The 15616-nt window shown below is 39.3% G+C and overlaps 1 protein-coding gene across 1 annotated transcript in view; it reads left to right on the top strand.

Annotated features, from left to right (window-relative positions):
- The window catches only part of CNTNAP5 (contactin associated protein like 5), a 273515-nt gene that overhangs the window by 135620 nt on the left and 122279 nt on the right, over positions 1-15616 (top strand). The window contains exons 7-10 of the mRNA XM_031057766.1: positions 187-330; positions 10380-10644; positions 12975-13124; positions 14231-14402. Coding sequence (XP_030913626.1) covers positions 187-330; positions 10380-10644; positions 12975-13124; positions 14231-14402 — 731 coding nt within the window. The remainder of the gene's footprint in view (positions 1-186; positions 331-10379; positions 10645-12974; positions 13125-14230; positions 14403-15616) is intronic.

A 15616-nucleotide genomic window follows, 5' to 3' on the forward strand; every position in this document is an offset into this window, starting at 1 on the left:
CCAGGGCCTGCCTCATGCTCCCAGTGATGTTGTTGGTGGGAATTGTTTCTTAAACAATACCCCAAGTGGATGTATGGAGTGGGGCTCTGCTTTCCTGCTTTGGGGTGATAACACAGTGTCATATAAGATATACATACACATGCATATGTATAATATAAATAATGCTGTTCTTATTCTTTCCAAAAGCTCAGTTTCGGAGGGATTCCTGTCCCAGGAAAACCAGGAACCTTTCAGAGGAAAAATTTCCACGGGTGCATTGAGAACCTCTATTACAATGGAGTCAATATAATTGACCTGGCCAAAAGACGCAAACCTCAGATCTATACTGTGGTAAGAGGCAGTGCCATGTGCTTTCCTTCTTTACTTCCATGCTTTTTGTGCTCTCATGGTGCTGCTGGCTGCATTGAATGAGCAGAGTTCAGATTTGGATAGCTGTGGGGATAATTAGCTTGTTAAAATGATATTGCTGAGGTTAACACCAGCCAGCACTGGCTCCTGTGGAGAGAGCTATTGAGAGACATGTGGAAACCAATGCATTTCTCTGATTTTCCTGGTGTATTAGAATTTGCTTGGGGAAACATTTTAATTTTTTTTTTCAAGATAAAAATGTGTATATTTAATGGCATAATAGAAGTCATAGAGATTTTTTTTTCCTGGTTAACTCAGATAAAATCTTACTTTCTGAACTATTCTCTGTCACTGTTGGGAAGTACAGCGCTAGCAGAATTCCACTTTGATACTTCAGTACATTTTATAGAGGAGAAAAAATACTCCTGTTATCACTGGAAATATTCTTCTTTGTGCTGCTCCTTATATTCAATATATTGGCAGTTCTGAGAGCCATTGACTTTGTACTACTGTCTCTAAATGCGGAATGGTAGGGGTAAAGCAAGAGGAACTACAGGTTTATCCAGCTTGATAGCATAAACCACAAATGTAACTTAACACATAATAATGTCCAAAGTTACAGATACATTTAAATATATCACAAAAATAACAAAACTATTTCATTTTGTAAGAAGAGTGAACTACACTGCCACAGCCTTGACAAACTATATTTAATTCAGCTCTGTTCAGCTTTTGTCTCACTCCTACACTGTGCTTTGATAAATGCCTTTCGGCTAACACTGTGTCTTTGGAGAACATGGAGATGAAACTGCTTCTGACTCCCATGGCATCTTCTAGTTTGTAGCTATGTGTATAAAAACACAGAACCTAAAACAAAGCAAGCCAGAACACCAAGAAAGTTCTTTCTGTGCTTTCCCTGCCTAGGGCAAGGCTGAATAGGCAGGGAGCTGGAAAATGGGAAGGTGATGGGTGAGAAGTTCCTCACTGTGTTGTTGGCAGTCAAGACTGCCTCCAGGATACTCCCCTGGGACCGAGAGACTTTGCTTTCATAACCTTGAGTTTGATTGTTCTGACTGAGGACTCAAAGGCAGAAATCCTATGAGCTGTGTTAAATTGCTCTTCCCCTCAGCTTACTTTCTAATGGGGGAGCAAAGAGCCCTTGTCCACTTCTTAGGTCATTAAACATCTGGTTGTTTTGCTGGTTGGGTAATGGAAAGGCCTTACTAAAGGGGAAGAGCAAAATTTTGCAATGCACTTTTTCTCAGAAGGGCATTGTCTGGGTGTAAGTGGCTCCAAGCAGTGAAACTCTGTTATCACTACCCTTGGTTCAGACAATGCTAGATGAAAGGTCTAGGAATCCAGCTTCTTCTCTCAATTTCAGGTACTGGGGATGTGCCTCTACCCTTCAACCTCTTTCACATAAGTGATGATTTAAACACCATGGTTTCCAGAGGCGGGCTGCTTACTGCATTTTTCAAGGTTTATGAGCTGTTTTGTGCTGTGTCTGTGACGCTTGGGTATGCAAAGTGCATGGAAAGGTTGCCACGCTCAGAGTGCCTCATAATCTTAGATGAACACCCTTCTATTGGAAGTGGGCCCTGTAAATCTCTTTTCCAACATTCTTTGCATCCCAGCTGTTTCTAGCAGCTCTCAGGTACTTCTAGGTTATCCAGGCTAATCCTGTTTTCCTTTTCTATTCTTCCTCACTCATTAGCAATTAACTTCCTCAAATTAAAATAACTTGTTCTTGTTAAATCTAGTGTTTTGCCTGCCAGAGTTACTCTGCACTAGATGCTTATACTCCAAGTGCATGGAGGTTTTCAAGCAACAAGCTCTCTATCCACAGGGAGCTGCAATCTTCTCTGCTTCATGTCTTTGTAGTCACTAAGGTTGTCTGAAGTGGAAATGCAATGAAAGGATCAGCACAGAAGAATGATTAAATGTAGCAGGGACTTGGAACTACTCCTTCTAAAAATATGTTGCTTATTTACGTTCTCTCTCCACAAGTTGGAGATCACCTGAGATGGTTCTGCCTTGTTAATCCCCAAAATACTTTTGCCTTCTGGCAAAAGATATTTGATGACAAACTGGTTGGTTTGGGATTAGAAAGCCATTAATGCTTAGAGACATCAGTTTTTGCCTCCAAAGGCAGGCAGACTTCAACACTCACTCTCTATGCCTTTGTGAATGTTGCCACAGTCATTGAGCCAAACTTGGGGGTTTTCATGCATATCAGCTTTGGGGTTTTTTTGCTTCTGACATCTTTCACACAAGCAGGAGAATGATACCCCAGCTTTGGAGGTATAGATTTCCTCTCATGATGTAGTTCCTCACCCGTATAAATAATGGTCCCAAATCAGCAGCATTTAAAGTCAGAGGAAGAAACTACAGGTTGTCAATAGCAGAGTGCTGTAGTTTGTGTTGTACTCTTGGGTGGTGGCTGTGATTATCATTCTGCCTGTTCTTTTCTGTAACTCATTTGCAGTTTTGAGGCTTGCAATAAACCCCCTTGAGAAGGCATCTCAAGATAAGGAGGCAGCCTGTCTCTTTGAACTGGAACTTGCCTTCAGAATTCCATTTTTGTATTGCCTGATACTTAACCTCCCTACATAGCACTGTCTGTTTGGACAGGAGATCTTTCTTCTCTCTGGGGTTTCTTCTGTCCCTGATGGCATGTTGTAGGCTTTGTGGCTTTTTGTGTTTAGGGTTTTTTTTGGTTTTTTTGGTTTGGTGTTTTTTTGTTTGGTTGGTTTGATTTTTTGTTGGGTTTCTTTTGAGGTTTTTTGTTGGATTTGGGTTTTTTTGGGGGGGGTGGGGGAAGGTTTGTTGTTTTGTTTGTTTGGGGTTTTTTGTTCATTTTGTTTTCCCTTCCCTTGATCATTGAATGTGAGCAATGATATAGAATCTTTTATGTGCTATCCAAGTGATTACTGTAAAAGGTTATGAGAAGTCAAATTTCTGTAATTAACCACTGTCATGGTCCTATGGTGGACCCTTGGGAACCTCATAAAATGCTTTAAAACAGTAATCTAAAGGTTTGCCCTATTTACAAAATGTCTTCTCAGCACAAGAAAAGTGCAGACTGCTCATTATGAGAAATCACACAGCAGTTACACTTCTTGGGCAATTAAGTAGGGGCAAGAAAATATGCAAGTAAGAGCCACATTTACAAGAAGCAGAAGGGAAAGTTTTCTTCACAGAAGGAAATTTTATCTCTTGATATCTGGGATGGAGAAGTCTTCATCGAGGGATTTTGTGCTTGTTAAAAGTATACGTAGATGCAGGAAGAGATGGGGCAAGTTTTAGGAGGACAAATCCATTGAGAATTGCTAAATGCATCTGGTGGAGGGAGGACATAAGAGAAAACAATAGCTATAGCCTCCTGAAAATATAGGATCCATTCCACCATGGATGGGTGGAATCTAGCAACATTAATGCGAGATTCTGGTTGCACGTTTAGAAACTGCTCAAATGTGACCTCTGGCCAGTGTCTTGTTTTTGTGCTTCACTGATTTGTGATGCCAAAATAGGAAGTTGTCTAGCTCGTGAAAAGAAATTAGGAGATCATGAAAAGATGCTGTGTTTGGTCTTCTCAATGTTCCACCCTACTTACTCACTGAAATTGAGAAAAACACAATCTCCCTTTCTCTTCCATTACCTCTGGCTAATAAAAATTGGAGTTGCATCTTTGTTTAGCAGAGCAAACCCTGTGCTGGCTCCAGAGGAGTGCAGGGTACTGTGAGGCAGAAGTTGTCAGCTCTCAGATATGCTTGAATTTCTACGCTGGCCTGCCATGCTGAATGTGAGAGTGACAGCTCAGCACAGCGAGGGATGTGGTGACATGTAAATGTATCACTGTAGTGCCTTGGGGAAATAACCAATTGCCAGCATCAAAGAGCAAGGAAAGATACCTAGTGACAGGAGAATGTAAACTAATAATTCATTCTCTTTATAGAGAATCCAAACATGCTATTTTATTAAGCTGATTTGAGATACCTTCATCCTGAGAAGAATTTACTTGTCTGTGAATGTCTCGTTCTACCAAAGTGCTCTGGCAAGTGTTGATCTATCTGTGAACATCAGGCTGGTGATTTGTGAAGGCCCCTCCTAGGGTTTGGAGAATCACAAGTTAGATTCTTTCTCCTATTTTTGGTGCTCCAAAAAGACTATAGGAATCCTATATAAAAAATGTTGGAAATTTTCAGTGACATTTTTCACAACTTCCTGTGGACCAAGATGAATTTCTAAAAAAATAAATTTTGTTCAATTATTTAATGGAAGTGTTGGGTCACACAATTAAAGAGAGAACTGAATTTGTTATTTTTTAGATAAGGCAGGTGAACTCAGGTTCTAGAAATATTTGGTTCTTTTAAAAATAGGTTTTTATATTTTCTTCTATCTTTCTTTGTGGTCTCTGGGTCTTCAGAGGAGTCTCCTTTGCATTCTACCAGCAATGTGAAATAGCAAGGAAGTCTATATAAATAACATTCATTCTAAGGTCCTACTTTATTGTTCCTGAAGGGTATAACAGGATTATTTTGAAAGAAATTAAGTGTGTCACCTCAATTGAGGTCTTGAAATAAAGTCTATTTAAATAACATCTTTCCCATTGATTTCGGTAGGCTTTGTCCACAATTCTAAAGAGTTCCAGCATGCAAATGTATAATCCAGCACATAGCTGCATTAATAAACTCTCCTTGATATAAAAGTTTCTTTGTGTTAGGATTTTGATAGTTGTGATGGCAACAAATGAAGCAAGTATTTCAGGGAGAGAGACCATATTTTTTAATCATTCTGGATGACATGCAGAAAAAAATGACATGTTTCTGAGCAAACAAGGCTTTTTTGAGAGTCATCAGACTTCAGCAAATTACAGGTTAGAAACAATTGTTCAGGGTTTCATTTATTACATTATCTGGCTAGTCAAATTGAATGAATAGGGCAGTTAGTGCCTGCTGAGCAGAGGAGGATGTTTCAAGGTGGGAGGTGATAAGGCTGTTAGTCCCTGTAGGAGAGGAAGAGAGATGGCTAATTATTGTCATAGGAGTTAGCAGGAGATAAGGAAAATGGGAGAAAATGTAATTTTCTGCAAAGCCGAGGCTTTAGTATATTTTTTAAGGTCTTATTCCAATTGGTGAGGCCTTAGGAAGTCTTTGGCACTTGGCGTAACAGAAGCTGAGCCCATCACAGTCAGGAGCCTGGATTGTGTGCAATTCACACCAACCATTTAAGCTGGTGTTGTGTTATGATACACAGATAATTAGAATTTAAAAGAGGAAAATCTATTAAAGGAAACTAATACATAAAAAAAAAGAAAAATGCTTATAGGAATTGCTTTCCATACACTTTTCTATTTTAAGGTAGATGTGGTTCTGTTTTCATAATAATGATGAAGGAAAAAAATCTCATTGCTGCTGTGTTTTGTTCTAGGCAATAAAAGCTAATAAGCTGTAGATCACTTTACCTTGAAGTGGAGCAAAAATTGGACTTGGACTGTAATAATTTGCCAGTTTGATCTAACACATCTATCTTATTCACTTCTATCAAGGTGAATTTGAAAGGCTGGCTTCATTCCTACTTGTTGCTTAAAGTGAATATTCTCCCTCACCTGGAGTTTGGGTGTGGGTGAGATCTTGGGAAGAGACGTAGCTGATCCAAACTGACCAAAGGGACATTCCACACCAAATGAGTCTGCTCCTCAATAAAAGCCAAGAGAAAAAGGAAGGCATTCATTATTGCAGAGCAACTTCTACACATGCTGAAACCCTGCTTCCTAGGAAGTAGCTGGGCATCATCTGCTCATGGAAAGTAAAAATTAAGTCTTCTGTTTTCCTTTGCTTCTGTGTGCAGCCTTTGCTTTATTGAACTGCCTTTCTCTTGACACAAGAGGGTTTCTTCCTAGCATCCTAGCAGACAAAGTCAATACACCACAGAGAGAAAATATTAAGTGGTCACTATTTTCTGTGTATGTGTGTTTCCTCCTGTGTTTTTTTTCCCCCTTTTCCTGTCTCTCTGAGAAAAACAATGTAGAATGTTTCCAAAATATTTCTGTATTTCCTCTCATTTTTGTCAACATCTCTTCACTATTGCACCATGTAATGAAACAGCAATGTACAGTTACTATGGGCATAAAAATGCTAAAATCCTTTGTTCTGCTTCTGGCCAGTGACACAGTCTGTTCACGAGTCTGAGATAAAGAATATCCAGAAAGGTCCGGCCAAGCATCTAATCCCTTTTTCTCTCATGTTGTCACAATGTTTCAGTTTCTTCTAAGTCTTCTCTGTTGTTTGTTAAATGTTACTTTCTTTCCATTGAGAATATTGTTTTAATGTAAACAACTTAAATCAGTGTGACAACAATTAACATTTTATTGGAATTCACGATACCTGCAGTAAGTGGATGTAAGGCAGTTCTCTGTCATGAGATTATCGCCAGGCCATATTAGTTTCAATGTAACTTGGATCAGGAAAGCTTTCAGATTTCCATATTGAAATTGTTCTCAGAGAAACAGAAACCCATCTCAGTACAGGAACTTTTGGTCCCCTGCTCTTGGGATGGACTGGTTGCTCACTCAGTGGACCCGTCCTAACTGAAGGAACACTGCGCACCTTGGTGCTCCCATATCCTGTTTGAAGACAGTTTGCAGCAGTATTTCAGAAGGCTGGAGCTGGTATCTCACTTTGATTTGCTTTTCATGTAGTGTTCGGCATGGTCTTGAGAAGTACATGAAATATGTGGGTCTCCTGACATTTGTTCTGCTAGAGAGAATTAATTTTAAAACAGGGCTTGAAGGAACCTCCCTCATTCTCAAAATCCAGTTTCTCAGAGTTGAAGTCCAATTTTTCATCTTATCCTTTTAAAACTGCATCAAAGGTCACCTTTTTATTCTGTTACTCTCCTTGTAAATTTATCTGCAAACTCAGTCCCTTCACAGCTAGAAGTTGTCCTCTAATTTCCAAGCTGGAGATATTCTTGCCAGTTTACCACATTTCTATCTCAGCCAGGCCTGGGATCTTAGTCCCTTTACCTGTCGTATGAAATCATCCTTTCTAATCCTCTGCAGAAAGCAAGATACCCTTTTTATTGGACAGTATCCACAGAGTGATTAATGAGGAAAGTTTAAGTGCCCATTTGATGCTCGAACCTGCAGGTAGAATGAGAGCTCAGAAATGCTCATTTATTGTTCTTTCTTTTCAAGCTGTGATCTTGGCCTGGATCCTCTGGTAGGCTAAGTGCTGAGAATTGCAGTGCAGCTGTCAGTTTGAATAATTTCCCAAGTGCATATTATTTTTGATTAGTATTCTCTGAGAGCAAGGAGGATGTATAAAGAACCTGTTACCAATTGCCCTGACTGTGGTGTTGTCTTCTCTTTTCATTGAACAGTACATAATACTACATGAAGAAAGGCCAGAAATGACTGAAATGGTTCATTAAAGTTATACAGGTTTTATTGAAGTCCCACAGAAGTCACTGGAAAGTTTCCAGTCAGTTTTGGATGAAGTTTATGGCTCAGAGGATCTTCTATGTAATCCACTTTTATCCTCATCACTTAGAAACTGTGTTCTTCCATTCTCTTTTAATAGGAGAGGTTCTGGTTCTTCTTTAAAATGCTGTAACATGCTGCTGCCTGTTCATTCAACAACTCCCTTGAACAAGAACCACCTCTAAAGCTGTACCCTGCCTGCAGAAATCTGGGCTGCTCCTACTGTTTTCTTAAGACAGCTGTTGTGGCAGCAGTGAAAAAACTGCAAGTATCTTGATTGCATTTTTAGACTCAGAAGTTTCCTCTTGTAAGAACAATAAGAACTATTTTGTTAAGATTTCACTGCTTGTTAGAGGAGTCGTTAATCAGTCTGGAGATGGACTCAATGGAATTCTCAAATGCCACATGATAGCTAAAGTTTTCAGCAGCTGGGTAGAGCTGAACGTCTCCTTTATTTTCTCTAGGGATTAGACCATTCTTATCCCATTTCCTAGCCAATGAGCTTTTACTTTTCAGTTAAATTGGGTTCAATTATAAAATCAAGTGTCTTCCAGAAATCTGGCATATACCCTGGAGAGTTCCAGAACTGCTGCCAATTAATGCAAAATGCTCATGATCAGATGAAGGTTTAGAGGGAGCTGTTTACTTTTCTGACTTAGACCTGCTGGAATAATTTGATTGAAAATAACACTCACGGCAAATTTAATAATTTTTTTAAAGGGAACCCATCCCACTTCAAAGTAACAGTTGTGTATGTCTTTTTTCAGGTTTTCGTGTTACTGTCTCTAGGGAGGTAGACAAGTTGGTCAGAGTAAGGATGTCAACAACTGTTGTTGGTGTGTATTAACCACATCATCTGGATTTGTTTTGGAATGCTGGTTTAAGTTGTTTCCCTCCTAAATTAATCAGTTGAATTGATGTAAGTTCTTGGGGCATCAGTTGTTTTACTCAACTTTTCTTTTTTGCCTCTTATTTTTCACAAGTTCTGGCTAGTTTTTAGTCCTGATTGCAATTACTTATGGCTCTTATATCATGGAGGTCTCAATTTTTGAGTAAGAGTAACAAAAATACTTCCTGAAAAGAAGCCCCCAAAAGGCAGACACACCTCATGTCTGACTTCCAAAAGCACCTTTAATCCCATTTTACACAGAATGTTGCTGTACCACCTTTGTGCTTTTCCAGCTCTCTGTTCTTATGGTGTGTGGAACGACACCTGCTCTGCCTCTGTTTAGACAATGGATAGGCTAAAGTTGAAGTCAGACTTCAGAGCTTGAAGTCTGACCAGGTTAAGCGAGGGAAGAGATGTGCAGCTCCTGTCCGTATGTCCCAGCATTGTCATTGCAGTCAGAACTCTTTGCTGATCATGTCTCAGGACAGGACTTCTGGCCTGAATTTTGGTTAAAACTGAGGTAGAAATGTAGCAATAGCAAAAAAAAAAGTTTGTACCATCTCTTAATGCAGCAAATCCCAGCTGGTAGTAGCAACCTTCTAAAGGCTGAAACCAACTTTCCATCCTACTTCCCACCTGACTAATGTTCAGATAGGCTTTGGATTATATCTCAAAACACATTATAATATGATATACCCATGGATTCCTTTTGCCAAATCTGGTTGGTAGCATTCTGAACCTAACAGGTACTCTGCAGATAGTGCCATATAGATAAGTATCTATCAAGGATTGTTTCATCCAGTGATAACTTTGTCTATTTCTGGCAATTTATTTCCTGTTTAAAAAATAAAGACTGGAAAGACGTTTGAAAGTGATAGGGAGCAGTTTCATCACCTGTCTGAGATTGCAGGCAGGAATTCCCCAAGCACTCTGCAACTTCCCGCACATCCATCAAGTGCTGTTCGTTATAATTATCCAGTTAGAGTGAGGTACAGGCTCTGATGAGAAGTGTTATCATGGAGAAAGCCTTGCACTCCGATGTTTTTATCAGATTACAGCTGGTATTTTACAAAGCAGCCATGTTCAAAGCAGCTGGCTGCAACAGTTTTCTCCTGGAGTGGCTTTGAAAGACATGTCTCCTTAAGTGCATCCTGGCTTTATATATTGTTAAGGTTTTATACCATGGCCTGATTAATCTGGTGGGGTAATCTACAGTGGCTGAGCAAACTGATAGAGTAATTTCTTCCATCAGCTACAGTGATACAAGCTAGTGCAGATTCTGCAGACTGCTTTGAGTAAATGTGCTTCTCTTCTGGACAAATTGCAAATTGATTTAAGGGCTGGGTGACTGAGATAATCAACTAAGGTGTGGCATTGATAAGGACATTTGGTTACATTTACATTCTTCAAAGAAGTAAGGTTTTGATTTTTGATCTTCAGCATTTGGGATAAAAGTAAAATTTTGAAGTTAGATATGTTTTCCCAACATGGAAAGATACATTTCCTATTGATTTCCAAAGATATGTGTCTGAATAATAATAATACCTATTTCAGCCTTGAGGGCGATTAGAAATCCAATGAGCTTATTTAACTGAAGATATTTTGGGATGACTGAAAAAAAGTCATGCTGATTATGTTTGATTTTTTTCTTTTTTTCAGGGGAATGTGACCTTTTCTTGCTCAGAACCACAAATTGTTCCTATCACCTTTGTGAGTGCCAGTCGAAGCTACTTGCTGCTGCCCGGCACTGCTCAAATTGACGGTTTGTCAGTCAGCTTCCAGTTCCGAACGTGGAATAAAGATGGCTTGCTTCTGTTCACCGAGCTGTCTGAAAGCTCAGGACATCTCTTGGTCTACCTCCATGGTGGGAGATTGATGCTACTTATTCAAAAGGAGACTGAAAACCCAGTGGAAATCTCTGAAGGTGTTTATTTTTTGTTTACTTTCACTTGTCTGCTTCTAAAACATAAAGGTTTGGCTCCCTGGGATGAAAGGATCAAGCAATAACGAAACACACAATCTTTCTTTCTGTTTTAAATTTTCTCTTGCTTTCCAGTGGTAAAGCTGCTCTGTACAGCTTGATCTAAGCTTGGAAAATTGGCATCCTGAAATCTCCAGACTCAGTCTCACTGACAGTTAGCTGAGCCTCTATGTTCTTAAGCAGTCACACTCAATTTTCTTCAGTCAGGTCGCATGAAGCCCTTCCTGTTCCCATCTTCAGACTCTGCTGAAATCAGCTGGGAGCCAGCCACGGCATCTTTCCCCAGCAGAAGTTAAGGGAGGCTCAGAGCTGATTTTCTATCTCTGACTGTAGCTTTGGACTCCCCCTTTATGCTACACTCAGAAGAGCGGCTGACCATGGGCTTCCTCTCCTTACACTCCCTATTAGGCTTTCTTAGCCACTTGACAAGCTGCTTTGTGTAGTGAAGCTGGTGGGATGCAAGAGGGTAAAATAGGGCTGCCTCTCTGATGTAAAATTTGAGGCAAGAATAATAATAATAATTATGATGATAATAACAACAATAATAATATATTTTCTAAAAGAGCAGATGTTTAAAAACATGTAATATTAAAATATTCCCTGTACAGACTAAAAGAGGGCAGATGTATCTATTAAAAGAAGCAGAGATAAAAAACTGACAGAGTTGTCAAAGCAGAGCTGCTCTGTATGCATGTTTCATTCCCCTTTATGATCGAAATGAGGCAGCCCTGCATCTATCCTTACTCATGTAGATTGCTACAGCCATAGCTTGCTGCAATTGAACACTGAAAACTGAGATTCCAGCCTTTATTGCAGTCCTAATGAAATTGTTGACAAAGCTGAGACAATGTCAATATTTGGTTGGATGCATTTGTTTTTATGTAGTTCTGAAATAATGAACCTGAGTCCAGCCTATCCAAACATGCTAAACTGCCTACTTGCACATGGGAAATGTGCAGAAGGTGCTTGTGCCATGTTCTGCAGAGGTCAGGTACTCACAATAAACTCATGCTTCCTCAAGAATGAACCTGTTTTTCCCCCAAATGGGATTTATTTCCTCTTGTAAGTATTTCAATCCTTAACAACATATTCCACTTCAAACTTCACTTCTAGTTGAAAATCCATTTATTTGCTGGAAAACCACCCTCTAACTCCATGGTAATTGTGCCTGTGTTAACAGCTATTACTGAGTAAATTTCATTTTGAAATTTGTGATGAAATGGCTTTACACACACCTAACACCCACTTTTTTTTTATTTTGTTTTGAACTGTTCTCACACCTCTTTGTGTTCCTAAGTGCTTGTTTGTTTTCTATGAAAGCAACATTAACAAAAATATTCTGTTAGGGTGGGGAGTAAATACTAGTTGTCTGTGCTTGATCTCAGTGACTTCAGCCTGATGGTAGCATATTTTGAACTGTAATGAGGTTGCTTTTAATCTGCACCTCTGTGTGTGGGTTCAGAAGCTTCCCCACTGATTCCCATGGCTGTCAGAATAGAGGATGTGGAGTTTCTTTGTAGCTCTGTGGTGATATTTCAAGAGCCACACAATGCAGCACTGATTTTCAGAATAAGGAAACAAGACAGGTAATTTCCCAGTTCACATGAGTGTCTAGAAGAGAAGGAGACTGCCCAGTATACCCTCAAACTTTAGAGGTTCTTGGTCAGAGCATCAGTGCCAGTTCTCAGAATGTCCGTGTAGAAATCCAACTTCTGTACATCCATTAACAGTACCATGTGCTGAATTGGTGGTGGAGGGTTTTAGGAAACACAAATCCTACTGATACCTGTTGGAGTCAGTCAGGTTTCAGGTTGGAGCCTGAGAACAGGCTATAAATGTCTCACTGAATCTAATCTTCTGCAACCTCACACATGTGCTTAGTACCAGAACTTCAGTAGTGATCTCTGCACACTTTTGGACTTGTAAGCATTTACCAACAGACTGAAGATTGACATAAAGACCCCCTAAATGGTAACAGTGTGTTACCAGAAAGGTGAGGGATTGGGCTATCTTGATGAGTGCCTGCAGTGGTATGAGATTAGATTAAAATGTGAGATGACCTACTTAAACACTCTCAAAACTTCCCTTTTCCTGCGCCCTTTCTCCTATGCCAGCTTGTTTCCAGAAGTAATGGGTTCTTTTCAGCTACAGTTCTCACCTTTTATAGCTCAGCTGCATATTTGCGGCCACAAGTTGGAAGCAAGAGGAGATTTGAAGAGCACAGTTGTCTCCTGCACGTCTTTTTTTCACTTTGTCCATGTTTTTTTTGCCAGGAACTAATCTCCACGACGGGCTTTGGCATTCTGTTAACATCAATGCCAGAAGGCATCGCATTACCCTGACGCTGGATAGCGACGCTGCCACCGCCAGCCATGCAACCACTGTCTCACGGATCTACTCGGGGAACAGCTACTATTTTGGAGGTGGGTTGTTGCAGGGAAGTTTGCGTGATGCAGATCCTCAGGTGCTCACCATAGAGCTCTCCCTAGGTGCACTGCTTGCAGCTAAGAGCAGAGGTAAGGAGTGATTAAATTGCAGTGCATTCAGCACCATGGACAGGTTGAAGGGTGTTGGTCAAGCCTGGCAGAGAGAGAACAAGGAGAACTGCAAGCAGAGCTGTAAAAGTGGACTACTGGTAGTGGTAGTCAATGGATAACTACATCTATCTGACAATATATGCAAAATCTACAAAGCTATATTAACCATGAGTGGTTTTGGTTTTGTTTTGTTTTGCTTCTTTTTTTTTTTTCCCGGTCAAAAGGCCTTAGAATTATTAATGGTGTCAGCATTCCTGTTCTGATCAGGCTCAGTGATTTTTTGGAGCTTAGATGACATACAGCTCAAATCTTCAAAGGTATTTATGTACAAAGCTCTTGTGGAAAATGAAGATAGGTTTAGCTCAATTTGGAAAATGGAAAAAAGTCTTGAAAAATACTATCTTCTGCTTTTTGGAGCAGAGTGCAAACATTAATGTCATTAACTGTCTTTTAATCTAATATATTTATTTCTGTGTAGTGCTTACTGTAGTATGGTTCTGATCTTGATGAACCCTGTGGAGACAGAACTAAGTGAGGATGTACAGGAGGTTTGGATCTCAGAGCTGTCTAAATACTGGGGAGGCTCAGATACAAATGGCTTTCTTGCTGCCCACAAGATTTCATCTGCACATTGCTTCAGCAGCAGAATTTAGCCCATACTGATTTTACATTTCGTACAACTCTTTTAACAACTCATGTTTTAGTTGCCGTGGAGTTTAAAGAGATGAAAAAAATCACATTTTGATTTTGCTCAACACAAGTATGTTTCACAAGGTGAAAATCTCATATTGCGATACTTTCAGTGGCTGGCTTCTCTCTTCTTTTTTTTTATTTTTTCCCCTAACTAGAGGCTTTATAACACAGGAGGTTGCATAGCAAAAGGAGTAAAAACATTTGAAATAATAAGCCTCTGAGTTCTTGCATCAGGAAATCCCAGCAGAAATAGTTGAACATTCCAATATTCTTCTCTGCCTCTTCTCTTTTTCCCACAGGGTGCCCTGACAATTTCACCGATTCCCAGTGTTTAAATCCCATTACTGCTTTTCAAGGCTGTATGAGGCTCATCTTTATTGATAACCAGCCCAAGGACCTCATTTTAGTTCAGCAAGGCTCCCTGGGGAATTTCAGTGATTTACACATTGATCTGTGTGGCATCAAAGACAGGTAATTATTATTTCCTCTTTCTTGTATTTGTTCTTTTTTCATCCTAGTGGTTTATAAATACAGGTTGCATTAAGTGAAAATTCTGATCTGCCAACATTACAGATATTAGGCGTAATAGAGCTACTAATAGAAAATACTGCAACAAAGATAGGAGGACTGGAGGGGAAATGGTTTCAATTACATTGACTTGTAGGAAATAGAGTATGCAAATTCAATCAAACTATAGATTGGTGAAAGGATTAAATTTTATGCATAAACAACATTTGATTGCTTTGAAGTTCTAGAGGAAATGAAAGAGAAGGAAAAATTAGTTGATTCATCAGAACATGTCATACTCTTAATATATAAGCTGGTTCTGCTTAAATAAATCATCTACAATTTTTCTTGTTAGCCATTACAGCACGTTCATGATGAGGATATGGTACATCTCGTGTGCAATACTGCCCATTCAGTGGGACTATATAATGATGGAATGTCTGCATCTGCCAGAGAAACATTTCAGCTTAAATAGTGATCCACATCCCTCCTAAGATGAAACCTGACAGGAACCCCAGATTTTCCCATAAACAGCAGAGAGGAAATAAGAAACCAATTTTTTTTAAAGTATTTTGTAAATATCTTTTGCTTCTTATGGATTTTTTGTGTCTAAATATTTCTGAATCATTTATGCAAATGTGTACTTTGAAATTAGTATGTGGAATAGGAAGTTCTGTGATTTTTTTTTTTTTTGGTTTCTGTTTGTGGTGGGTTTTGGGTTTTTTTAATCTACCTAAGTTCTGAAAAGTAGAAATGAAAGTGCTGGAAATTTCGTGTGCTTCAGATGGTTAGGGAGTAATAAAGATATTTTGGAAATGCATTAGGACTGTAAGCATTTAATGCTTTTTTCACACATGTTATTTAGATGAAGTTGATGGCTGATTTCCATTATGCCTTCCTGTAGGAGGGATCAGTCTGCTGGAGCTGCAGTCTTTTGATAAGTGGGCAAAACATTTGTGATGCAAGACCTTTGTGCTCATCTTTGTATGTTCATTTTTGTTCATTTATGTGGAGAAATTACTGACTTGGCTGATCAAATATCTTTCCACATTTAATGATGGCTGATATCAGGGGAATGTGAATTTCATACTTGCCTGAAATGATAGATGGAATTCTACCACTCTAAGATAGAATGGAAAAAGATGCAGCTAATTTTACAAAATGAAGCAAATGTCATC

Source organism: Geospiza fortis, unplaced genomic scaffold, assembly GCF_000277835.1.
Source record: "Geospiza fortis unplaced genomic scaffold, GeoFor_1.0 scaffold112, whole genome shotgun sequence".
In the NCBI taxonomy this organism is placed as follows: domain Eukaryota; kingdom Metazoa; phylum Chordata; class Aves; order Passeriformes; family Thraupidae; genus Geospiza; species Geospiza fortis.